Source organism: Lactuca virosa, chromosome 1 (assembly GCF_052849685.1).
Source record: "Lactuca virosa cultivar CGN04683 chromosome 1, Lactuca_virosa_CGN04683_v6, whole genome shotgun sequence".
NCBI classification, from domain to species: domain Eukaryota; kingdom Viridiplantae; phylum Streptophyta; class Magnoliopsida; order Asterales; family Asteraceae; genus Lactuca; species Lactuca virosa.
Genome location: NC_136426.1, coordinates 211,614,428 through 211,640,543, shown reverse-complemented (window position 1 = coordinate 211,640,543; position 26,116 = coordinate 211,614,428). Strand labels below are relative to the sequence as shown.

The 26,116-nt window shown below is 34.0% G+C and overlaps 2 protein-coding genes across 2 annotated transcripts; both read right to left on the bottom strand.

Moving 5' to 3' along the window:
- Window positions 1–15,484: 15,484 nt before the first annotated feature.
- Window positions 15,485–16,153, bottom strand: LOC145127085 (uncharacterized). Its single transcript, XM_079062334.1, has 2 exons — window positions 15,831–16,153; window positions 15,485–15,758 (listed from the first exon to the last, which is right to left on the bottom strand). The coding sequence occupies exons 1-2, from the start codon at window positions 16,151–16,153 to the stop codon at window positions 15,485–15,487; spliced, it is 597 nt and encodes a 198-aa protein (XP_078918460.1).
- A 2,629-nt stretch (window positions 16,154–18,782) lies between these two features.
- On the bottom strand, window positions 18,783–22,649 carry LOC145164560 (disease resistance protein RUN1-like). Its single transcript, XM_079083273.1, has 5 exons — window positions 22,449–22,649; window positions 21,142–21,815; window positions 19,694–20,822; window positions 19,289–19,612; window positions 18,783–19,201 (listed from the first exon to the last, which is right to left on the bottom strand). Exons 2-5 carry the CDS (start codon window positions 21,669–21,671, stop codon window positions 18,902–18,904), a joined length of 2,283 nt encoding a protein of 760 aa, XP_078939399.1. The 5' UTR covers window positions 21,672–21,815; window positions 22,449–22,649; the 3' UTR covers window positions 18,783–18,901.
- Window positions 22,650–26,116: the final 3,467 nt, after the last annotated feature.

The following is a 26,116-nucleotide window of genomic DNA, read 5'->3' as shown; positions in this document are numbered from 1 at the left end:
GATTTAGTCAACTCTGATGTATTTAATTATGCCTTTTATCACATACATTTTGTTTTATTTTCAAATTTACTGTAAACAAGTAATCCTTATTTACATTTGCTCTTTCGTTCTAAATTCGGAAACTTGATTTAAAGTGCAATTTTCATTGTATTTTCTTTACAATTAATACACAAGATGAATACATTTTTTCTTATCATTTTTCTAAATCCAGAAAATATATGTGAAAGAATACATTTTCCTGTGTTTCATCTTTTCTTTAAAAATATAAAAAGCTTTAAATGTTACGATTATCTATCCTTTAAATGATTGTTTTTGGTAGAATCACTAAATTAAGAATGCGTTATTTTCAACGATCGATATTTTTACTCCTTTATTAAAATAGCATTCTACTTTGCAATCTCCATCGAATTCCTAAACTCGCAAACTTGTTTTCATAAGTACCCTGACTCCTCTTAAACTTGTATTTGTCTTGACTTGGACAATTAGACAATTTTTCAAAAGAGTAATCAAAATATTTATGTATAAAGATGACTTAAACCTTTAACCTTAATTAATATCTTTATTATTTTATTACTTCATTTGATCGCCACCCATGTATCTTCATTTTCTTGGAATTATTACACATTTTGATAATAGAGATATTAATTATCATTTCTAAACACTCAAAATGCTATCTACACAATGTGATTTAATTTATCATAAACTTTCATCACCTCTATTTACAACAATGACTCTCTAAATATATATATTCTTCGAATATGGTTTTATGGTAGCAAGAGTAACAGTAGTAGTAAATATAGCTTCGGAAATCCTTGGCTATTTCGTAATTTATTTTGTAGACGACACTTAAATAGTGTTTACACTTGAGATGTACCAAAGCTTTGTTGCTTACCCTTAGCACGTATCATTAGGAACCTAACCTCGATTGTTTCTCTTTCATTGGTGCTACCTCTTCTTATTTCGGAATATATCATTTCCAGATCTAGTAAGCAACATGGAAGTGAGCAAATTGTCCCTAACCTCTTCCTTAATAGATGTTGAATTTACACTTAGTGTTGATTTAGAACGCGACCTAAGGATCAATGTGGACTTAACACCCAATGCAGTTGATGTTTCAGAAGAACTTATAACGCTCTTTAGTTTAGATCATATCTAACTAGATAATCTTTTTCGACTAGATCGCCATGGTTGGGTCATGATTTCCATGATCCTAATTTTCCACAATCTACACTGCAGAACTCGAATTAGGGAAAAATTAATTTGATTATAGCTAAAGACTTGGGCTCTTCCCTTGAGGAATTAATCCAAAATAACCAAAGAGCTCACCAAGTCACCACCTCTCCAACTATACAATTGTATTCGGCTGAGTTCTAATAGAATACGTCACGAATTGAATTTTGGGACGAAGTTCTTTCAACCGAGGGAGACTGTGACAACCGTCAAAATTCGAGACAGTTCTAGATTTGAATAAACTTAGTTGTACGTATAGGCACGAAAAATACTAGACTTGGTAACTAGAAGCTAAGTTATAAACTACTAGAAACTTGGAAACAATTAGAAACAATGGATAGTGTACTTAGATTTCACATTAATACATGACTTCTATAATTACTTAAACTGTGACAATTATTCAAATTCGGGTCATTCCTCGACTTGAACACCTTTTCATGAATCATATACACACATCATGCACTTGACATAGTAGTAGAAATTAGGTCCGAGTCTCGTAGGAACTTAAGTCAGAGTTGACAACTAGGACTAGTATACTTGATTCCTCAATGTCACTTGAATCTCGAAACCACTACATAGAATTGCCACCGATAAAAATAAATTACAAATGTTACTTCTAACTTAAATAAGAGCTAGAAAACACAAAAATAATTTAAAGTCTCAAAGATTCAATTTGTTTTGATATTTAAAGATGTATTAAACTCCAAAACCCTAAAAGTCATAAAAACTCATATTTATAAACTTTAACCTTAAAAATTCTATAAAAATAATTATGAACCTTATAATATTATCTTATAATAATTAAAATTATGAAAATGCATTCAAGGAAAATAAAATTTAACTCATTAACATTTACCCTTAATTTATAAATCAAAAATCAAGGTTTTATGAATAAAAACTTGATTTTAGTGCATATTATATATAAAATTTGAGATATTTTATAAAAGAATTTAATATTTACAAAAACAAATGAAAGACCTCTTACACCTCAAAAATTAGCCCCCTGTCCCCTCCTTCAAAGATTATCGTCCCAACCCACACAAAATGATTTCCTTTCTCCCACACTCCACCTTCTCCCTCATTCTCTCTAATTTCTCTCTATATCCACCAACACCATTTCCTCTCTTTCCCTTTCACAAACCGACGAAATTTTATAGAAAATAAGTCCAAGAACACACCTCAAACTCAAAATCTTCATCATCTTGTGGTGTTCTTGAAGGTAAAATCGATTTCTACTTCACTATTCCTTTAAGCTTTACTATTTTCTTGCATTTTCTTCTTCTCCTACCCCTTTCTAATGAAAAAATCATGAACACATACACACACACACACTCATGGTTTTGATGATGATGGTGGTAGGATTTCACCCCAAAAACAACATGCATGTTGTAGATGGTGAAGTCCCATGACCAAAACCTAAGTCAAAATCAACATAATGCACTTTTCTACAAGTTTCGGTGGAAAATCACCACATACACCCTAAGTTTTCTTTCAAAAACGACTTTTGAACATTTCAAACTCATGAATGGTCTTCAAACCAACTTGCATGTGATGATATTCAAGCTTAGATGCTAGATAATCAAAGTTTGTTGTTAAAAGCTATCAAATATGTTCATAAAGGATTTATTCCCAAATAAATATCTAAAACTATTTTTTTCTGATCAAATCCAATTTATTCGAGAATCCAACCAACAAAATGAGAAGTTCTGCAAATTTTCAGAATATAACTTAATTTTCTCGAATTATTATAATTATTGCAATAAAATATATCAATAATTCACATAAAATGCTTTTTGTGGTCAATAAATTCTAGAAAATTTCTAATATTACCCATACATCGATTAAAGACGTTTCATGAAGTTTCATGCATTTATGTGGCTGTTGATTTCAAATTTATTTTTGTTGAAGAGAAATAAATAGTAAAATTAAGTTATAAATGTCCAAAGCCATATTTAATAATTTTTGCATCTTATGGACATCATAAAGACTACATGCACAAATTTACAGATTTTTCCATTAGTATTTCTTATTTTTCCCGATTTAATGATGGTTTAATGGGTTAAATTGGTAATAAAGATCTACACTTGTCCAAAAACTATAAAACTTTACCAGAATATTGTTTAATACATATTAATCGTGAATAAAAAGTTCAATGAATTTCTATTACAGTTTACTAATTTTTCATGAATTAATGCTCATTTATGAGAATAAATCGGGGAAAAATAGTTAACCTATTCTAAAATTACAAGACATTTCCATAATATTTTGTATTACATTTTAACCACAAATATAAAGTTTGGGAAGTTTTCTAAATAGTTTAGTAGTTATTTTCATTTTTAATAAAATAAATACACAAAAATCATAAAAACTGGTTAAGTTGTTCAAAAACCAGTTTTGATATTTTTTCAAATTTGTATACATCAAATATTAATTTTACAATTTTTTTAGAGAATTATCAAATCATTTTTCTATATATATTAGATTTCTTACGTTAAATACACATAAATCCAAAACCCAGACTCCAATATATAAAAATCACATTTGATATTTTTCTCAGCTTATGTACACTGTATATGAAGTTTACAAAAAGTTTGGTAATTTACCTTAACTGTTTAATAATTATTCACGAATTAATGATTATTGAAGTGAATAAAACAAAGAAAAATAGACAAACTGATTGAAAAATAATTTATATATTTTTTACAGCTTCTATATGTTTAATAACACTGGTAGAAAACTGTTTGGGAATTTTGGAAACTTTTTCCTATTTATCTCCATTTTTATTAGAATAAATGCCAAAAATAATAAAATCGGGTTAAACTGTTTAGAAATCCATTTTCATATTTTTTTCCAGCGTATGTACACTATGTATGAATTGTACAAAAAGTTTTGTAATTTTCCTTAACTGATTAGTAATTATTCATGAATTAATGCTTATTTAAGTGAATAAAACAAAGAAAATATCTAAACTATTTGGAAACCAACTTTTATATTTTCCCCAACTTTTATATTTGTAATAACAGTAGAAAAAAAGTTTGGGGAATTTTTAAAACTGTTTTCTATTTATCTCTATTTTGATAGAATAAATACACAAAAATTAAAAAAATCATGTTAAACTATTTGAAAATCAGTTTTTATATTTTTCCTAGATTGAATATGTTTTATAATAGTATTGCACAAAGTTTGGGGAATTTGATTAATTGATTGATATTTTTCATGAATTTATATCTATCTAGAGAATTAAATGTAGTTAAAATGGTTATACATATCTATAATCCATGAAAATTTATCTGGAAGTGTTTTAATACAGTTAGAACCAAAATCAGAAGTTTGGTAATTTGTATTAACTTTTTAGTATTTTTCATGATTTTATGATTATTCAAGAAATTAAAATGGTGAAAAATAGCTAGAAAAAACAAAAATGCATGAAAACTTATCTTAAGGTCTTTGACTTCAATTAAAACTGAAATGCAAAGTTTCGGAAATTTTGGAACTAAATTGACTTAGTTTTTAAATAATTAATCATTGGAACACCTCCTAAAATGTTAAATTTTAACATTTCAATAATGGGAAATTCCACTTGAATTTCTTATACAACAAATTGATTCATAGAAATCTAAATTTCATAGAAAAATGTTTGTAACTTAACAATATTAAATTTTGGCACAGTATTGACATAATTCTATTATAGTAGTAAGTATATAAGTGTTAGATTTTGATTAGAGACTCATTAGCGTATACCATTATTGTAGGAATCGGTAGTGGTACAAGTGGAACGTAGTTCAAGGCACCATTTGCATCATCTCAATGCATTGTGAGTATTCACGACTCCCCCTATTTTTGGTTTTTATGTTATGGGGTGGAAAAGCATGTCCGAAAAAAAAAACTATTTATTGTATGTTGTATTTAAATTGATTTGTATCAAACTTGATTGGTATATTTTGCTATGTATGTTTATGCAACCTGAAACATGATGCCTTATCGTCTTAAGTCTCTTCCCTTACACTTTACTCCAACCATTAACTCTTTGATCCAATGGTTATTATGGATAGCGCTATTAGGAATTAACAACTCCTCACTCGCCCGATTGCTTGAGTGCATGATACCATATTAATCTATGGAACGATAAGCATAGATCTTGATAGGGCATCAGTCATAGGCTTGGTTGTGAACTCATTGTTTGCTCATCTACATACAAACTTGTTTGTTAATTATAGCAATGAACTTTGTTTCTCATTATAGCAATAAACTTTGTTTCTCATTATAATAACGAACTTTTATTACTAGAAACTTATTTATTTGTCTTAGCAATGAACTTGTTTGCTCTTTGTAGCAACGAACTTTTTTGTTCTTTGTAGCAATGAACTTGTTTTCTCTTTGTAGCAGTGAACCCATTTACTCATTTGAGCAACGAACTTTGTTTCTCATATTAGCAACAAACTTCTATTTATGGAAACTTTATTACTCGTTTTAGCAACGAACTTCTATTCATGAAAACTCATTTACTTATTTTAGAAATGAACATTTGTTTATGGAAACCGTTATCAATGTTCTGATTATCATGATTTCAAACTATATTATGTTATAAACCTGTGACTACTCACCAACTATTTTTATAGTTGACGCTCGTTTTACATGCTTTTTCAGGAATCATCTAGTAGGAGGCACGTAGAGACACAACACTTGTAGGAGCATTTGCATGTGTTGACTTTTAAATAAATTGTATTTTTTTTAAAAGTTGTTCAAACTCATTGTAAATTTGTAATTAGTTTTAATATTATGGTTGGTGTTGTCTTTTAACTTTTGCTATGAAACCCTTTTTACTGCCACGCCCCGTGTTTCCGCTTTAGCGGGGTGTGACATCATACATGGACTTGATCTCACTATCCATTGCCTCTTTCCACCTTGAAGACTCTGGTCCCGCCATTGTTTCCTTGTAGTTAGAAGGTTCATCCAAATTTACCAGTGTACTATCACTGATAAACGTATCACCATCTGTAGTAATATGGAAACCATAAAACTCAGGTGGCATTCTAACTCTACTGGAACGCCTAAGAGGTAATGACTCGTCAATCGATTCAACTGGAATTTCTTCCTCACGTTGAGCGCTAGGATTTTCAGAAGTTCCTTCATCGTTTGAATCTTGAATTTCTTCAAGATCAATGGTACTCCCACTGTCCTCTTTGCATATGATCTCTCTATCGCGAAAGACTCCCCTTCATGCTACGAAGACCACGTTCTCACTAGGTTTGTACAACAAATATCCAAAAGACTTCTGTGGGTAGCTGATGAAAATACATCTCTTACTTCGAGGTTCAAGCTTGTCGTGAGTCAATCGTCTAATGAAAGTCTCACAACCCCAAACCTTGATATGTGCTAACGAGGGAACTTTCCTTGTCCACATCTCGTGAGGTGTTTTGGCAACATTTTTTGTTGGGACAAGATTAAGAATGTGGGCGGAAGTCTCTAAGGCATACCCCAAAAAAGAGATTGGAAGTGAAGCTCGACTCATCCTGGAGCGAACCATTTCCAACAAGGTCCGATTACGCCTCTCAGCCATACCATTAAGTTGTGGTGTTCTAGGAGGAGTCAGTTCTGAAACTATTCCACATTCCTTGAGGTACTCGTGGAACTCGATACTAAGATACTCACCGGCTCTATCGGATCTAAGCATCTTTATCTTCCTGCCCAATTGATTCTCGACTTCTTGTTTAAACTCTTTGAACTTTTCAAAGGTTTCTGACTTATGCTTGATTAAGTAGATATAGCCATATCTGCTATAATCATCAGTAAAAGTCACATAGAATCAATTTGCATCCCTTGTGGCGGATCTGAAGGGCCCACACACATCTATGTGTATGAGATCCAACAATCCTTCACCTCTTTCACAAGAACCAGTGAAGGGTGATTTTGTCATCTTTCCAAGTAAACAAGACTCGCACGTATCATGTGACCTTAAGTCAAATGTTTCCAACACTCCATCCTTTTGGAGATGGGCGATGTGTTTTTTGTTATCATGTCCAAGATGACAATCCCACAAGCATGCTTTTTCTATAACATTAGACGAATCCATTTGAAATACACTATTGCCTAAATTGTCTACACACATCCCAATTTCATACACACCATCACAAGGTAAAGCTTCAAAATATAACACACCATTTTTTAAAGCAGAAATAGAATCATTCTTATCATCAAAAGAATATCTAAAACCTTGTCTGAATAATGCATGAAAAGATATAATGTTTCGTGTCATTTCTGACGACTAGCAACAATTCATCAAATCTAAACTAACACCTTTACTAAGCACTAAGTTATAAACTTCAATCTTGGTAACAGGTGAAGATCTCCTATTTCTCATGATCAAGTTCACCCTTCCATGCTCCACATCCTCACTTCTTCTTAGCCCCTGCAAATCAGAACAAATGCGAAAACCATATCATGTATCAAGGACCCAAGAATGAGAATATGATGAGTTTTTAGATAAGATAGTGTAAATATATGCCGATGTTGGCTTCACCTTGCCATCCTTGATATCCTGCAAGTATTTCGGTCAGCTTCGTTTCCAATGCCCATTGTCATTACAGTAAAAGCAAGTGGCCTCCTTTGGATCAGAAACAGGGGGAGCATCGAAACTGGACTTTCCTTTTGGTCCACTACTAGACAACCCAGCATGGGACTTTCCCTTCCAGTTCAACTTGGGAGGACCTTTCCTATTTTTTCCTTGACCAATGGCTAGAACAGGGGAAGCAGCAGGAGTGGAGGCAACACCTTTTCCCTTCATTCCCGCTTCAGCTGTTCGCATGAGGTTGTGCAATTGTGATAAACTAGTTTCGTTGTTGCTCAAATGATAGGCCAATATGAACTGATCATAACAACTTGGCAGAGAGTTCAACACTATGTCAATTGCCAACTCTTCATCAAAATTCACATTCAGTTTGATGAGCCTCTCCACGTATCGTTGCATTCTTGAAACGTGGTTGCTTACAGACTCACTATCCTTTATCTTGCACACCATAAGGGACTTTACCACTTCGTACTTTTCTTGACGAACTCGCATATGGTACTTTTCCATAAGGTCCTTGTTCATCTCGTACGGCCAGTAATCCTCATAGTGTCTCTGAATTTCTGGAGTCATTGTAGCCACCATGATGCAAGCAACCTTTGTTGCATGCTTATAGTGTTTCTCGTAGGCAGCTACTTCTTCAGGAGTGGCCTTCGTTTCATCGATCTCGTCGAGTGGTTTCTCGAGGACATACTCTTTATCATAAAAAATAAGCGCCATTTTGATATTGCACATCCATTCATTGTAGTTGGTGCCATCCAACTGCGCCTTTGCGCAAATGTTCAATAGAGAGAATTTGTTGTTGTTGGAAGAGGAACCAGAAGCATCGGTAGGAGTAGACATCTTTAAGAGTAGAAAGTTTAAGTTAGATAATAACAATCCTCAATATAACACCCAAATGAAATATCAAGGCTAGGATCCAACTAAATAATTTACAACTTAGAAAAGGGATTTCGTAATCTAATTCCAAGTTATGTAGAGGTAGGTAAATGATGATTTACCAATTTCACCATCAAGAACAAAATTTGAATGAATTAATTTTTGAATGAAATTCCTAGAGCTTTTGAGAATCATTGAACTTTTCAATGACATTTTTAATCTTGGTTATGCTATTCCATTTGTGACTGGGATACCGAGAATCACAAACAAGATGTGAATAACCATGCAAATTAACTTGGTACTCTCGATGTCATTTATCATCTCATTTTAATGTGCTGGTTAGCCACACACGCTCCATTAATCAATGATAATTTATGAGACACCCATTGCTCCTCTTTATTAGTCCCTATTAGTGTTCCGGTTAACCACACACGCTCCACTAACGACCAATAAAGTGCAATGTGTAATTTCATGGATTAGCATACAAAATCACATTTTTCCTAAAGTAACCAAGATTGGGAATTTTAAAAAAATGTATTTAGTTAATTTATAGATCATTATACTTATTAATGAGGATTAAGTGTCCAATCAAACCCGTTCGGCTAACGATCCTCCACCAATCAAGGGGACGGTGGGTAAGAGTGGATACCCAGTGGCGGTCATTTTATAGGTTGCTTCCTTAACCTCCCCTTATAGATCGGTTTCGTGAATGAGGCGTACTAGCAGTTCGACTAACTTGTCTTATATATATACACTTTTAATGTTACATATAATATAAGGGTGTATTTTTAAAACATTTCAAAAATACTAGCTTATATTTTAAAATTTCAAAATTAATATTCAATTAATTAAATTAAAAAATAAAACAATCATGAATTCAAGATAAAGATATCAAAATACATTTTAAAATATTTAGTTTTATCCAATTAAAACAATATTAAGGTAATTATCTAATCACTCCATGAGATAATTGAAAAAATCAAATTTTTAGGATCTGACAGCTCAACACGCCATGGTGAGCAATCACCACGTCGTGTTGGGTTGATTTCGCAGGCCAACACGTCATGTTGGAAGAAATCCATGATGTGTTTGATGAGCAGAATGACGATTCTGTTTTCTCCTCCTTGTTCAAGTTCACATTAATATCAATTCAATAGAAAACTAAACCTACGCTCTGATACCACTTATGGGTTTTGAGCATAACAAACAATCATATGTGTGCATACAACCCTAAAATTGATCTACGTTTTCTCTAATTGAACATACCATGTGAACAACAATGTAGAAACCCTAGAACACTAGAATATAATCAAAACTACATAATTAGGGTTACAAAACATACCTTTGTTTGTTTCATAGCAATAACAATCCAAATCCTTAGTGTTGTTGAGACTTTGAGAACAAGTGTCACAATTGTCACGTCTCTAATGGCTCACACCTAACACTAGCAATTGAAGAAGATCGTGGAGAATGAGAAAGGAGGAAAATTTTCGACTGGAGTTCTCTAGGAAGAAGTGGTCGAAAATATTAGGGTTATATGCCTATTTATAGTGCAGATAGGAAACCCTAGATAAGCCCCAAGTCCAAGATAATCTTAAACCGGGTAATTATCCACTTTCCTGATTATCCATTAGAGACTATTCTAGAAACCATAAGGCTCTAGGAAAACCGTCCATAGCCTATGGAGGGTTCTAGATTGCCACTTGTTCAACTATTAAACAGTTACAATTCAGTCCCTGCACTTTTAATTAACTCTTTTAATCCCAAAATTAATTCTAATTAATTTCTGATTAAATATTAATTAAATATTATTATTTATAATTAATATATTATTCTCATAATATATTAATAATTTATTTATTTCAATTTATTAATCAAATTAATAAATCAACCTCTTTCTCCAAAATCATCATTCCCAGTTGCTAGTCTTGAGGGCAACCCAAAAGGACTGTGCTACTATCAATTCAAGTATATATCAATTATAGTTATGGGCTTAGACACCTAATCCAATAACAAGATGGGAACTAACATTCTTGGTGGCATATACTTGTTGTTGAATACATTATAGTGAAACTCTTTCTTGATTTTTTTGATATCTCCATCAACTCCCCAAACCAAACGGGATCAAAGTCTTCAAATGTAGTAATTCTAAACATCGTATGTGTTGTTGATAAGTTTTATATATCATGTATTAGGATCTTTGGCGGTTTTGTTTAAAATGATCTCAAAATAGTAGTTATTTTAAAATTGTTTTTGTTTGACGCTTAAAATTGTTTTATAAAAATATCATTTTTAGCTTTCACCAAAACCCATCAAATAATTGCTTAAAACTATTCATGCGTGTAACACAAAAAGACTTTGTCATTAATGATAATATTACCAACTATTGTGACTGTGGACACTATTTTGTAACAACAATTCTCATTTGTATAATAACATTTCATTTTTAATATATATGATAATATGGTTTTTAAACCAAACTAGGAACTTGCCCCACCGAGCGTTGTGGCGGCGCCAGTCCGTTTTGTAAGTTGAATTCTGACGATTGTGTTGATAAAAGTTAGATATCGTTGCATTTGTTGGTACATAAATATACAAGGTCAGTACAACTAACTAACTTCAATTTATATTGTCGAATGAAAACGTAGTATATGTGACCAAATCCATCCTAGAAAACGTACATAAACTAAGCACGAAAACGTACACAAAATTTACGTGAAAACGTAATTATTAAGGAAAATCATATTATATATACTACGGGGGATAAACATGAAAATTTAGAAAATTAAAAGGATGAAAGTGACATATTACAAACTTAAAAATGGATGGGTCAAAAAAAGAAAAAAGAAAAAAGGACATATGATGAAATTGCCAAGTAAAGATTAGGAAAAAAAGAGGGCTGAAATTGCCAAAGTAGAATTAGGACCAATTGAGAAAAACAAAAAAAGCAAGGACTGAAAGTGGAAACTAAAGTTGACACCGATATTACAAAACAATATATAGTATAATATGCACTAATTTTTTATTCTAAAACCAATATATAAAACATCATACATGTAACATAGTTAACCGGTTAAATATTACAATAATGTTATTCTATATACTCATGGAAAAGCCGAAAAGGTAGAGCGTTGTTAATAAATGTATTTCACCCATGATAACATTGTCATATGATTATGATAGAGAGAAATTACAAGGTTCTTAATGAAAAGCACACATGCTACAAAGAATAAAGCGGATATAAATACTAGCTAGACAAAACCCTAATGGGCTAAAGACTAAATAACCCATAAACAAGTGGGCTAATAATATATAGGCTAACATCCCCCCTCAAACTCACAATTCCACAACAGTAAGCATTAAGAGTTTGTCACACAAGAACCAAAATCGGGAAGCCGGTAGAGTATTCGTAAAAATATCCGCAAGCTGCAAGGTTGATGAAACAAACAGAAGCGATATTGTCCCGAGCTGTAGGTGATGACGGGTAAAATGAAATCAATCTCAATGTGCTTCGTCCGCTCATGAAAAACAGAATTTTTCGCAATTTGTATCACACTTTTGTTATCACAATGTAAGGGAGTAGATGAAGAAATATGAACTCCCATATCCGCAAGTAGCCACCGTAACCAGATAATCTCACATGTAGTTACAACCATAAAACGATATTCAGTCTCCGTGGAAGATCTAGAGACAACATCTTGTTTCTTGCTCTTCCATGAAATGAGAGACTCCAAGAAATACGCAAAATCCGGTGGTGGATTTACGATCATGACTATCGCAATCCCAATCAGCATCACTGTAGGCACGTAGCTCAAGAGAAGACATTGAGGGAACACAAGAGGGTCTGAAACTGAGTGCCACTCAGATATCTCAGAATATGGAGTACAACTCCCCAATGAACAGAGGTAGGAGCAGTAACAAACTGACTGACAACATAAACAACATGAGCAATATATGGACGAGTAACTATGAGATAAACCAAACTTCCCACAACAGTGTGATAAAGATTCGGATCGGACAAAGGAACGCCATCAGCAGGAGAGTATCGTGCATTGGTTTCAAGGGGAGTATCAATAGTCTGATTGTCAGAGAGGCCCACCCGTGTAAACAAGTCAGATATATATTTAGTCTAAGAAAGAAGATACCCTTTCTTAGACTGAGCTACCTCAATACCCAAGAAATAATGCAGCAAGCCCAAATCCTTCATAGCAAATCGATGAGCTAGATCATGCTTCAAAGACTCAATACAACCATGGTCATCACCAGTAATAATCATGTCATCCACATATAAGGACAAAAGAATCCATCCTGCACTCGATCATCTAACAAACAAAGCAGAATCATGATTACTCAGGACTAATCGAAGAAAGGTAATCACTGTGGAGAATTTTTCAAACCAAGCACGAGGATCTTGCTTGAAACCATACAAAGCTTTGCGAAGCCGACAAACCTCACCCGGATGGTGTTGAATTCCTGCTGGAGGAGTCATATAAACCTCTTCATGGAGGTCACCATTCAAAAACGCATTCTTGACATCCATTTGAAAGATCTTCCACTATCGAATGGATGCAACTGCAATCATAGTACGGACTGTCGTCATCTTTGTAACTGCGGCAAATGTCTCCTCGTAGTCAAAACGGTACTGTTGGGAATATCCTTTTGCTACAAGTCTGGCCTTGTACCGCTCAACAGACCCATCAGCTTTTGTTTTTATCTTGTACACCCAACGACAACCTATCGTATGTTTCCCAGGAGGAAGAGAAACCAAATCTCATGTATAAGTGTGATGAAGAGCAGTGAGTTCCTCAGCCATAACATTCTACCAAAGAGGTTCTAAAACAGCTTCTCTATATGATTCAAGTTCAGACAGATGATGGGTGTTCGCTATAAATGATGGGTGTTCGCTATAAATGAAGCAAATGGCACTGAATATGTAGAGTAAGCAAAATCTGGAAGCTTGGTGGACTTGACAGGACGGGTAGATCTCCTGAGGCGTGGTGGAGGAGGTGGATCTTCAATTTCAACAGTCGGAGGAGCAAACTTAGGAACAGGAGGAGTCGAGGAACTCTCTGAAGAAGTGGGTGTGTAATGAGCTGAAGGATCAGGTGGCGTAGATGGGCCTCGAGCCTCTATCTCTTCATCAAAAGGATCAATATGCAGAAGATCTGACTTCGTTACATTGTGGGCTGTAGCAGGAATCAAGTAGAAAGGAATATGTTCCAAAAAAGTGACATGTCGGGAAACATATAACTTCTGATTCACAGGATCATAGCAACGGTATCCTTTCTGTCCAACACCATACCTCAAAAATACACAAATAGCAGATTTCGTCCCTAACTTGTTCCTCTCAACATGAGGACGAAGAACAAAACAAGTACATCCAAAAACTCGTAATGAAGAGTAGTCTGGTAGATGACCATATAGCTTCTCAAAAGGAGATATTCCTGAATTCAATGAAGTAGGGATACGATCAATCACATAACAACAGTTAGGACTGCTTATCCCCAAAAGACACTAGGGACTTGCGCAGACAGGAGCAATGAACGGGCAGTCTCAACAATATGACGGTGTTTTCGTTCTGCCACACCATTTTGTTGAGGAGTGTCAGTACACGATGACTGGTGTATGGTACCATCAGAAGCAAGTAACTGAGTAAAATCATTAGAGGTATATTCACCCCCTAAGTCACACCTGAAGCACTTAATCACAGCCGAATGTTGAATTTTAACAAGAGCTCTAAAATTCTTGTAAATATCAATGAAATCAGATATGCGTTCATAAGATAAACCCATGTATATCGAGTATAATCATCTATAAAAGATACATAATAGGTTGACCCACCCTTTGTGGATACTGGTGCAGGACCCCACACATCAGAATGAATAATGTCAAAAGGAGAAGTAGAACAAGACATACTTTTATTGAAAGGTAAAGCAGAAAATTTTGCCAGTTTACAAACACTACAATCAGAAATATCACAAGTGTTCAAATGACCCAAAACACCACTAGATGCTAGAAAACTCAAACGTGATACAGACACATGTCCCAAACGAGAATGCCAAAGATAAAACTCAAACGACAAAGGACTCAAATGAAAAGAAGACAAATCAATGTTGGAGGCAGCAACATCAGATACTTTGAGAACCTCCAATACATACAGTTCCTCCACCCTACGGCAGATCCCAATCACCTTCTGGGTGTGTTGATCCTGTATAACACAGACAAAATAAAAAAACACCCAGTTACCAGACTTACATAACTGACTGACTGAGGCAAGATTCAAAGTAAGTTTGGGAATGTAATAAACATCAAGGAGACTAGGAGAGTGATATGAGAAATAGAGACAGACCCAGCACCCTCAACTAGCATAGATGTATCACTAGCAGACATAACAGAAATAGATGACACATGTGACATAGAAGTAAATGATGACAAATGAGGAGTCATGTGATGGGTTGCACCAGGATCTAAAATCCACAAAGATGAGGGAATACCTGATGTACCATATGAAGTATGATCAGAATGAGACATAGATGTAGACATGACAGTGGGATTAGAGACCAAATAATGTCTGAAACTCTCAAAAACCTTGGGATCCAATGTAGATGGTGGCATGTTTCCAACAGATTTTGTGTCAACTGGTGGTGTAGCAGCAACAACAAACTGTGGAGGACGAGGAGTCCATGGAGGAGTACCAGAGGAACGTTGCTAAAACTTCTGTTGACTAGACCTATTTTGTTGTCCCGACTGAGGCTGACCAGATTTAACCTTGTTGACTAACAATGGACACTGAGCTTTCTAATGATTTCTCTATTTGCAGAATACACACTCATCATAAGCAACCGTTGAAGTTTGTCGAGACTGATTTGATGAGACAGCAAGCACAACAGGAGTGGAAGTAGGAATGGATGTTGCTTTAAACCCTTTATCCGCATGAGACTTGATATGAGTCTCTTCAGCAATCAACTCATGAACAACAGAATCCACTGAGGGAAGGGGAGAGCGATGAAGAATCGTTCCACGTAGGCCTTCAAAATTAGAACGCAAGGCCATCAAGAACTGTACCAAACTTTGTTCTTCCCTCCTAGCAATGTAACGCTCAAAATCTTTTAACTCTTTAGATTCAGTAAGAGCCAATTAATCCCACAAATCAAACATAGCAGCATAGAAATCTTGAATGTTCTGGTTATTTTGTTGAAGAGCACGAATATCATATTCTAATTGGTACTGTTTAGCAAAGTTGGACTGAGTATACAGTCTCTCCAAGTAATTCCAAACTTCCTTTGTTGTGTCATATTTAGCCAACTGCATACCAATAGACTGAGTAACAGAAATATTAATCCAAGTAATGACCTTGGAGTTATCAGTCTCCCAAGCATCAACCAACAAATCGAAATTCTCAGCTTGAGTCACTGAGGGTTTGGCTTTAGTCCCAGTGACATAGCCCCAAATATTATTCCCACGAAAGAAGTTCTTCATAACGTAACTTCAATATGTATAATTCTTTCCATCTAGACGAGTACTGATTGACTGAAGGGAATCATCCTTTCCAGTCATGTTGGCAATGAATAAATAACCACAATAATAGTATAACAATCTGAGAATGAGAGGAGTAACAAACCAGTGGAAGCAGTCAATCGAACAACAAGAAATCGAACAGCAACAACGAATCAACAGCAACAGCAAACGAATACCAAAAAAAAAATGAATATCACCAACGAATAAACATCACCAGACTGAACGAATAAGCTATCGAAACTGCTACAGTAACCCTAGATGACTGCTACAGTTCGATCTGCGCCACAAATGACTGCTACAAAGTCTTCTAACAACGTATCAAACTTCCGCTCTGATACCATGATAACATTGTCATATGATTATGATAGAGAGAAATTACAAGGTTCTCAATGAAAACCACACAGGCTACAAAGAATAAAGCGGATATAAATACTAGCTAGACAAAACCCTAATGGGCTAAAGACTAAAGAGTCCATAAACAAGTGGGCTAATAATACATAAGCTAACAACCCATATCATGTTTCTATCTAAATTTTAGTTTTATTTATTTAACCATTTAAACTAAGATATGAATTAAAATCAGCTTTAATTATAAGTAAGTGAAAGAAATATTGATCAAATTAGTTTTATTTTACACACATGGAGTTTGTACAAGACACGACTTATTTACACAAAATCTAATCAAAATCAACTTACCTTACTTTTTAATTTTACTTATTTGATGATTTGATCAATTAGAATAATATATAAAATAATATGAACTTATTTATAGGTAAATGAGTCAAATGAACTTTAAACCTATATTTAAACAAATACATATTTTCTAAACAAGAGTTTTTATATGATATAAAACTATATTACATAAAACATAGTAAGGATAAAATTCTAATTTATGAGATGTTGATGCACAGATTGTTTACAAGCCACTCTGTTTTTAAAATTGTTAAAAGATAAGACATTGTTGTATATAAACATTTAACAAACCACACATCACAAAGGACCCCTGTTATGCTATCAGGTTTTGGACTTAGGGAGGAGGGAGTCATTCCCTCCCAATCCATTGAACCCACTGCCACATCATTTTTTCTCTTTTATTTTTTTTCATCTTTCCGAACTCACAACACACGGAAACCCTATCTTTTTGAACACACTCAACCCACTCAATTAAAAAAAAATACAAAACAATCAAATGTAAAATCTTAATTAGCAATAGAGTTATCGGCGGTACCACTCCCACTTCAACGAGCAGGTTGATTGGTTTCACCAATCCACTTCATCATCTCTCTCTACTTTCTCTTTCTTATTTTCTCTTGTACCATGTGTTTTAAAACTTATACCTTAGTTGTTTTGTATTTTTTTTAATTGAGTGGGTTGAGTGGGTTCAAAAAGATAGGATTTCCGTGTGTTGTGGGTTGCGAAAGATGAAGAAAAAGAAGAGACAAAAATTGATGTGACAGTGGGTTCGGTGGGTTGGGAGGGAACGACTCCCTCCTCCCTTAGAATGAATATCATATTATAATTGCATATTTCATCTAGAAACCATTTCGTTGTATAAATTGGAAAAAAAAAATGTGAAACATGGTTACATAACTAGGAATTTAACCAGTTTTTTAATAATAGGAAACTTCAAATAATTTATCATATTTTAGTTTGTTTCCATATTGAGCGATTTCATATTTCAAACTATCATAATCTAGGTATTGAGTTTGTTCCCTACCACATTCTAGTTTTCATATGATAATATATTTTAGTTTCTATGTTGTACTTACTTTAAAACCAATGATATAACCTTGTAGGCATCTTGAAACTAAATTACAATCACTTATAGATTCTCTTTATAACTTATGTTTGTTATCAGATATCTATCCCAAATCAATATAGAAAGAACCGGATAACCTTTCATTCAGCAAAAATACACTTACTCAACATATATTTATTTGTATTACAACACTATATATGCTTTCAAATATATTCATTAAGGCATTGTACATCACTATATATCGTTGTACATCGACACATCTAACTAATTACAACATTGTACCTCCATTTTTTTTCTTATTTGGACAACATACTTTTAAAATTTTACACAATTACAATAGTGAAATTTGCACCATACTTTCATTTATTTTTATATAACAATATTCAACATTTGTTTATTTCTATTACAAAATTGTACTTTCAATTATTTTTCTTATCAGAGCTAATACTTTGAAAAAATCTTACCAATTATATCACAGAAAATTGCAACATTTGTCTGAATATTATAGCATTTTTATTTATAAAATTTATTTACTGCTATTACAACATTGTACTTTCCATTATTTCTTATTGAGACAGTGTTTTGTGTTTTGGAATCTACCCAGTTATAGCATAGCCCTTTCAATCTTTTCTTACTATGGATTTTCTTACTATGCGTTATATTACTTGCCCTCATGCTTACATGTAACCTTCTGTGGGTATTTCTCTATGCCTTTTATACATGTGATAAAAAAAACATAGCTTCCATTTTTTATGTTTTTTAAAAACAAAGTCTTATTTTAAAGGTCAGTAATATCAATAAAAATGGGTCGAATGGGGTCAGATCCATCTATTTAAGATAAATAAAGTCATAATCCTTCTATATAATATGTTAGTTAACAAGTCAGATCATTATGTATCTAGTTTATGTCTAATATTGATGATTAACAAGAGCAAATCCACAATATCACTTCAAGATTCACCAAGATTACAACCCTCTAGCAATAATGTTTTAACCTTCTTCAACACGCATACAATTCTTGAAAGCTTTTCAATCTTGATACAGTAACTCAGATCAACAAGAACAAGTTCAACACATTGTTCAATTGACTCACAAACTTCACGCAAACCAATGCAATTTGTAACTATTAGCCTCTCAAGTGCCGGGAGTTCATCAAAGCCACCCAGACTAATAAGTTGTTCACAAAAACTTAAATTAAGAATCTTCAATGATCCAAGAACCCTTTTGCCTTTTAAACAAGATCCATCCAACTGATAAACAAATATAGGTTAGAAACATAGAATAGTAGTGAATTTTATCAAATCAAATAGGAAAAATAATAAATGAAGATAAGTTACCTTTTGCCTCTTCTGAAGTAGTTGTGAATTACTATAACAAACACCAAACGATTCAATATTGCTATATGACATGTCAAGAGCAACCAAATTCTCCATTGGTAAGTCTGAAGGTATAGACTTCAAAGGAAACCCATGCATACACAACCATCTTAATTCTTCTGGAAAATTCTCATAAGACCCACTAATTTGGACATAATTGAGTTGTAGCAGCATTAGCCTATCCATCTTACTCAATGCATCTGTTTTCAACTCAACTGATCCACGTAACTTCTCTTTCTCAAGCATTCTCATGTCAAGGGTGAGGCCTCGAACATTTCCTTTACCCTAAAAAGAAAACAAATGCAAAAATAAACATCAAATGTTACAAAACATGTATATAGAGAATAAAAAATATTTTGATCTTACCTTTTTTTGTTTCAACACTTTGAATGACTCTTCATCACACCATAATCGACTCCGTTTCCATGGCTTGTTAGGTGATTCTTCACATACGATGTATCTTCCCATCTCTTGAATCAATTGACGCATCATTAACTTGTTATTCTGGTTGATACTTAGAAGACCTCTGTCGATTAAATTAGTGATTCCATTTCTTGTTTCTATACCAAAAGAATTTAATATTGTAATTGCTACATCTTTATCCATTCCAACAAAAAAACAAGCAATATCCTTAAACAACTCCTTATTATCATTAGATGGCAAAGAGTCAAAGCTCCCTCTTAACACATTATGTATACGAGCACCATTTTCTTTCTTTAACTCTTCCATGCATCCCTCCCAATAAGATACATCTCGATTATGTAAAGACTTTCCCATACCTTTAAGAGCCATTGGATGTCCTTCACAATATTTCACAAGCTTATCTGACAACTCTTCATAGCCTGGATTCGGATCATCGGACATGAATGCATGAAAACACAAAAGTTTCCGTGACCCAGTGTCATCTAACCCTTCAAGCAAGTGTTTTAAATGGTTGGGTTTAAAGTTCTTTTTGAATAGTGCACAACTCTCTGTTAACCACGCGTCCTTTGTTGTTATTATGATTTTGCTTCCTGGATGAAAAGCTTTGCTTCCAAGTAACGCGTTTAACTGGTCAAGACTATTGATATCATCAAGAACTAGAAACACCTTTTTACGGGAGACTACGTTCTCTATTTTTGAGGTGTACATAGAAGCATTATTAACTAGAATTGAAGTTGTTTTTGAAATGTCATCACAGAGTTGTTGTTGTAAATCAAGCAAACCACTAGCTTTTGCATCACATCTCCTACCGATATCTTCAATAAAACTGCTTGTGTGGAATTCATGACAATGTAACGTGTAGACATATTTGGCTAAAGATGTCTTCCCGATTCCACCAATACCTAAAATAGTGAGTATGTTTGTTGTATGTAAGGATGCATCTTGCAACCATGAAGTGACAAATTTAATAGAATTGTCCATTCCAATAAGTTGTGGCAGAGGACTCCTTGAGGATATACGTAATCTATTGTAGATGTCATTTACAACTTCTTTAATAACCTCTGTCTCTTTCCTGAAATTTGATTTGAATACAATTCAAAAACCTAACATACCAGATTGGAGATGTAATTTACAATGGTGTATCTAAATGAATTATTTTATGATAAAATAGTAAATGCATATAAAAGGTGTTCAAAGTAGCAAGATGGTTAATCTACCTATATGAATTAATACATGAAATCAGATAATTGCAGAAATTAGATTCAAATATACATAGTTGATGTTGATTAGGAAATTTATTGAAATGCATAGGGAGAAGATGATATTGATTTTTCATGAGCTAATCAAACAAAATTAAAGGAGCATGGAAATATGGGTATAAAAGTGGTCACCTGCCATTTATGTCAATCCCTTTTAAATCAGCAACTTCTGTAAGCGCTTTATTCCATTTTTCCACCTTTTGAGCTAATTTACTTCTTTTATTTGCATCTGTCTCTACCTCCATCCTCTGTCTATGCTTAGCCATTGCATCTCCGAAGCTACTTGTTTGCTTCCTGACATTAGTGGGCTCCACTTGATAAAAGAGAGGGAAAACAATATGGTTGGATGTCATATGTTGCTCAAGGATCAACACTAATTCATCAAGACACCATGTTGAAGTAGCATAATTCTTGGACAACACAATAACAGAAGCCCTAGATGCTTTAATTGCACTCTCCAATTCCGGTTTCAGATCTTCCCCTATTTCAATCTCTTCATCATCCAAGAAGGTAGTGATTTTGGCATCCATGAGTGCCTTATAAAGCTGATTAGTGAAACTATGACGAGTGTCAACGCCTCTAAAACTTAAAAACACATCATATGTATAACCATGAGTTGATGAAGATGAAAATCCATCTGAATGTTCAGAGAGAACAGCCATTATAAGTTATGGGTTAATGACCTTTCACCCTTCCCAATATGCTTTGAAACTCGGTTTCCTTCACACGGCTTCAGTTATAAATGTTGGTTTTAGTCTTTACCTCTTCCTTTTGTTAAAAAGCTTTTGAATCCCACACTTAATTTGCTGCATCAGATTTCAACGAATAATTAATATATAAACACAAAAAAGAATAAGTTTCTTGACATTGGTTTTTATAGATCCCTTCAAAAAGCAAGTATAAGCTTATCAATTAGAATTTATCTACCACTACATGAAGTATCAGCATACAGATGTCCTTCTCCCAAATGATAGTTTTTTTTTTCTTAAATTAACAAGTCATGCCATTTCTAAGCTTTGATTTCAAATCCCCCTTTTTGTGACAAAAGTGATTTATTAGACAATTGAAAAAGGATTTGTTGTCTAAGGTTGTAGGTGATAAATCTACAAAGGAATCACATACAAATTTTGTAGCTCAAAGCAAAAACCTAATCCAGCTTATTTGCAAATAATTTAGTATTAATTAAGCAATTAGAGATCTAAACTCTGTATCAGCAAAATCCTAATTTGTGCAAAATGCGAAGTTTTGCACAAATTTAATCTGGACTTTATGCAAGAACAAGATGGACACCCTAATTGAAATATAAAATAAACAAAAGTAATCGAAATAATCGAAAATCCGATCCCCTTTTGATGGAAAAACACATGATTGATAAAATAAGATAATCGACAACTTGTGAAACTAACTTGTAAGAATGTGCACAGTGCATACATAGTTACCTGCTAGAGAACGACAACGAGACCTGAGTAGACGAGAATAGAAGACAAGAAACGGCGATGAGACTTAAAAGGATGACGGAGTGAAAAGTACAGGCGAACGGCGGTAAGTTGGAGGTAAACGGCGAGACAATGAGGAAGGAGGCAAGACAAGACGGTGAGTCGGTGAGGCTTCACGATTTTCCTTCTTCTGAATTTTCTTTTTCCGAATTTAACAACATTACAGCACGAAAATTACTAGAAAATTTCTAGGGAAATTGCTAGAAAATTAACAATATTTCCTTCAACAACTAATTTAAATTTGTTTAACGGTAATTGCGAGAAATTTTCTAGGCAAATTACATCATTTCGTTGTATATGTCAAAACATGCATTTAATTCTTATTTTTAAAAATTAATGTATTGTAAAAAGATGTATATTTCACTTCCATTAGTTTAAATTTACATGTTTCATAATAAATAAAATTCACTTTATAATTTATTTTTTATTTATTTTTTATATCTTTAATTATTTTTAATTTATTAAACCTAATATGGGAATCTCTCTCTCTCCTCTCTCTCTCTCTCCACTACTAGAAATCCGCTCCACCACTGCACAACCACTACTTGTTTTCTTGAAAAATAATCACAAACCACCACCTCCTTCACCATCGAGACCCTCTTGTACTAACACCAGCCGGCAACCACCCCTTTTGAGGCTTTGACACCACCTGTCATCGCTCAATTATCAGTATCGTCTGAGGATCTAACCTTTTTTGGAGTACAGATCTAAACAGTAAGGTAAAAACTTGGGGAGGAGTGAAGATCTGCTACCCTGTCGACAAAAAAATGAGAGGTGCCTATGGTTTGGTGCAGCAATGGAGCACCCATATTTTTCGGCATAACCACCCCAAACACTCCCTTCTCCCTTCCAGTCTAATGGTAAAACCTTTTTCCCTCTTCTCACTTCAATCGACAACCACATATCGAGAAAACGTAACCAATTATCTTGTTCTCAATCGAACGTTGGAACCATGGTTCTTAAAAGCGCATCATGATGTGCCTCAAGATGTGTCATGATGTGAGGCGTGGTGTAGCCATTACGAAAACGTCCAAAGCGGTTTTGTTAAGTGTGGTGCCCAAATAACGTGTCAAGGCGTGCCTTAGCAGTTTATGGCGCGAGTTTTTTTTTCAAAGCACAGTTTTTTTATCGGACCTAAAATAATTGAATTTTTGTTAATTTTTTATATTAAATATTAATATAACACTTCTAAAAACTTTGATATATTTGATAAAATTCAATAATTATATGATTTATCTTTTTTACTGTATATAAAATAGTCATGCCTTGAAAAACGTCATGGCTCGCTAAGGCTCATCATGGCTTAACTTTGACCTTGTTGCCAACCTACGTCTCACATTACTTAGAACTTTGGTTGGAACAGATCGCTACACTCTCATTAAAAAAAAAAAAAAAAAAAAAAAAAAAAAAAAAAAAAAAAAAACAAGAGGTGGATGGGATTTGGTTTTGACATATGTTGTTCTTACAGACGATGATCTTTGTATCTTGCTACCCTCTTTTTAGAAATACATGATTTCTTAATTCGTGTGCGTCATGTTCTTCAACGATTTTCATACTTCAAACTTTCTCTCTAGGGGAAGAAATATAGAAGAATCGGAAAGGAAATAAACAATAGTGGTGATGTTTAAACAGACTCGGGAAAGAAAAAAAACGGGGGGGAGGGTGATGATATTTTCTCTTTTGTTTTTAGTCTAAAAATAATAAATAAACAAAAGAAAATTAAAAAAAATAAATTGTTAAGGGAAAAATAGTCTTTTTTCGGAGTGACTGACCGTGCAAGAAAATATGGACTAAACATGAGTTTCGGCACATGCAAGAGGGAAGAATGATGTAATTTACCAAATTCCTAATATGTTAGCTTAATTAACGGAAAATATGGACTAAGTTAATTCGGAGTGACTCAGAGACGGTCGAAGTTAATTTTTGAACATATAGACTAAACATGAGTTTTAGCACATACAAGAGGGAAGAATGGTGTAATTTACCAAATTCCTAATATGTTAGCTTAATTAACGGAAAAATAAAAAAAAATGTTTACAGAAAATAACAGGATACATGCTAAAGTCGATGGAAAAAACTTTTTTTGGTCGGCTTCATAGGTTTATGTAATGTCCCAATTTTTAGAATAAAATTTTCATTTTTAAACTAGAATAAACACATTCATAAGACATAATCAAGGCAAAACCCTTTGTTTGTAAACCGTAGTTCAAAATCAGAGTTATAAAGAAAAGTATCGCAAAATCTCAAATCATAAACTGTTGATGGGTGTGTACAGTTACGTCTTTGCTTTCCCACGAACTGATAAAGTACCTGAAAAACATTTAATCTACAACTATAAGTCAAAGCTTAGCGAGTTCCCCTAAATATTTCACACAACAATACACATATGCCTGCACACAAGGCCTACAACATAAGGTTGGACTGCCATATGAGACTACAACATTTAGTTGGACCACTCTCCAGAGCCTACAACATTAAGCTAGACCACTTTCCTTAAGACTACAATATTAAACTAGAGCGCCAGGATATCTTGGCCTTCAGCACACAAATGGACCGCCTCAACCCACTCTCAATATGTCGACATATGTAAATAACAAACAAACAGTCACAGACAATTATTAAGAAATCTACATGTCTAGCAGATCACTCAACATACTAGCATCCTAACATATAGAGGATGTATACTATAGTATAATGTATAGTGAGAAGACTCACCTGAGCTAAACGACATGACTCGCCTAAGCTACACGATAGAAGCTTAACAACAACCTCAACAATAGAACAGGTAACACAAGCTAACTAATACCAAATTGAGACCAGTCCTTAGCTAAACACTCAATTCTAACAAGGGTTGACTAAAATTCAAACCGGTCAAAACCAAGTGCCATGGACTACCTTCATGATCTTGACCTGGAATGCCATGGGCTCCCCCACATGGTCTGATATCCAAGTACCACGGGCTCCCCCGGGGTCTTCTATGGAAGTATCACAGAGATAACTAGCATACCACATATCACATAAACAACTAGCATACCACATAACACATAATGGGCTAACATTGGTGCCTATGACCCATGGATATAGTGAGAAGACCCACCTCGAATGCAGAAACTTTCAGAAAGAATCCCACACTGCTACCCTGACAACTTCCCGAGCTAACAATACTAAGAGACAACCAATTAGCAATTGGGTTTTAATCCATAACTATAACTTCATACATGGGGTAAAAAAAGACCATTTTACCCCTAACATATCCCTGTCCAAAACTATGGCCCAAACTATAATCTGAAAGGCCCAAAGGCCAATTAATCAACCAATGGCCCAATTTTCCAAATTGGGCCCAAACCTCTACATGGGCCTTACCTTAAGGCCCAACCATTCTTTTTAGTCCAAACACTTGGCAGTCCGATGTCCAATTAACCCATAATCATCAAAACCCAATTATGGCCCACTTATGGCCCAATTTTCCAAATTGGGCCCAGACCTTACCAATGGGCCTTATCCTAAAGCCCAATAATTTCCCTTAGTCCAAGAAATGTCCCAACCCGAGGCCCGCAAATGTGAATTCCCAAATCTATATTGGGCCACAAGGCCCAATAGACCCAACCATA

Coding starts and splice junctions, on each gene's coding strand:
- LOC145127085 (XM_079062334.1), bottom strand. CDS start 16,153: ATGAAGAACTTCTTTCGTGGGAATAATATTTGGGGCTATGTCACTGGG. Junction 15,759..15,830: donor CAAGATTTCTATGCTGCTAT/GTTTGATTTGTG, acceptor TTACATTGCTAG/GAGGGAAGAACAAAGTTTGG.
- LOC145164560 (XM_079083273.1), bottom strand. CDS start 21,671: ATGGCTGTTCTCTCTGAACATTCAGATGGATTTTCATCTTCATCAACT. Junction 20,823..21,141: donor GGGATTGACATAAATGGCAG/GTGACCACTTTT, acceptor ATCAAATTTCAG/GAAAGAGACAGAGGTTATTA. Junction 19,202..19,288: donor TACTTCAGAAGAGGCAAAAG/GTAACTTATCTT, acceptor TTTGTTTATCAG/TTGGATGGATCTTGTTTAAA.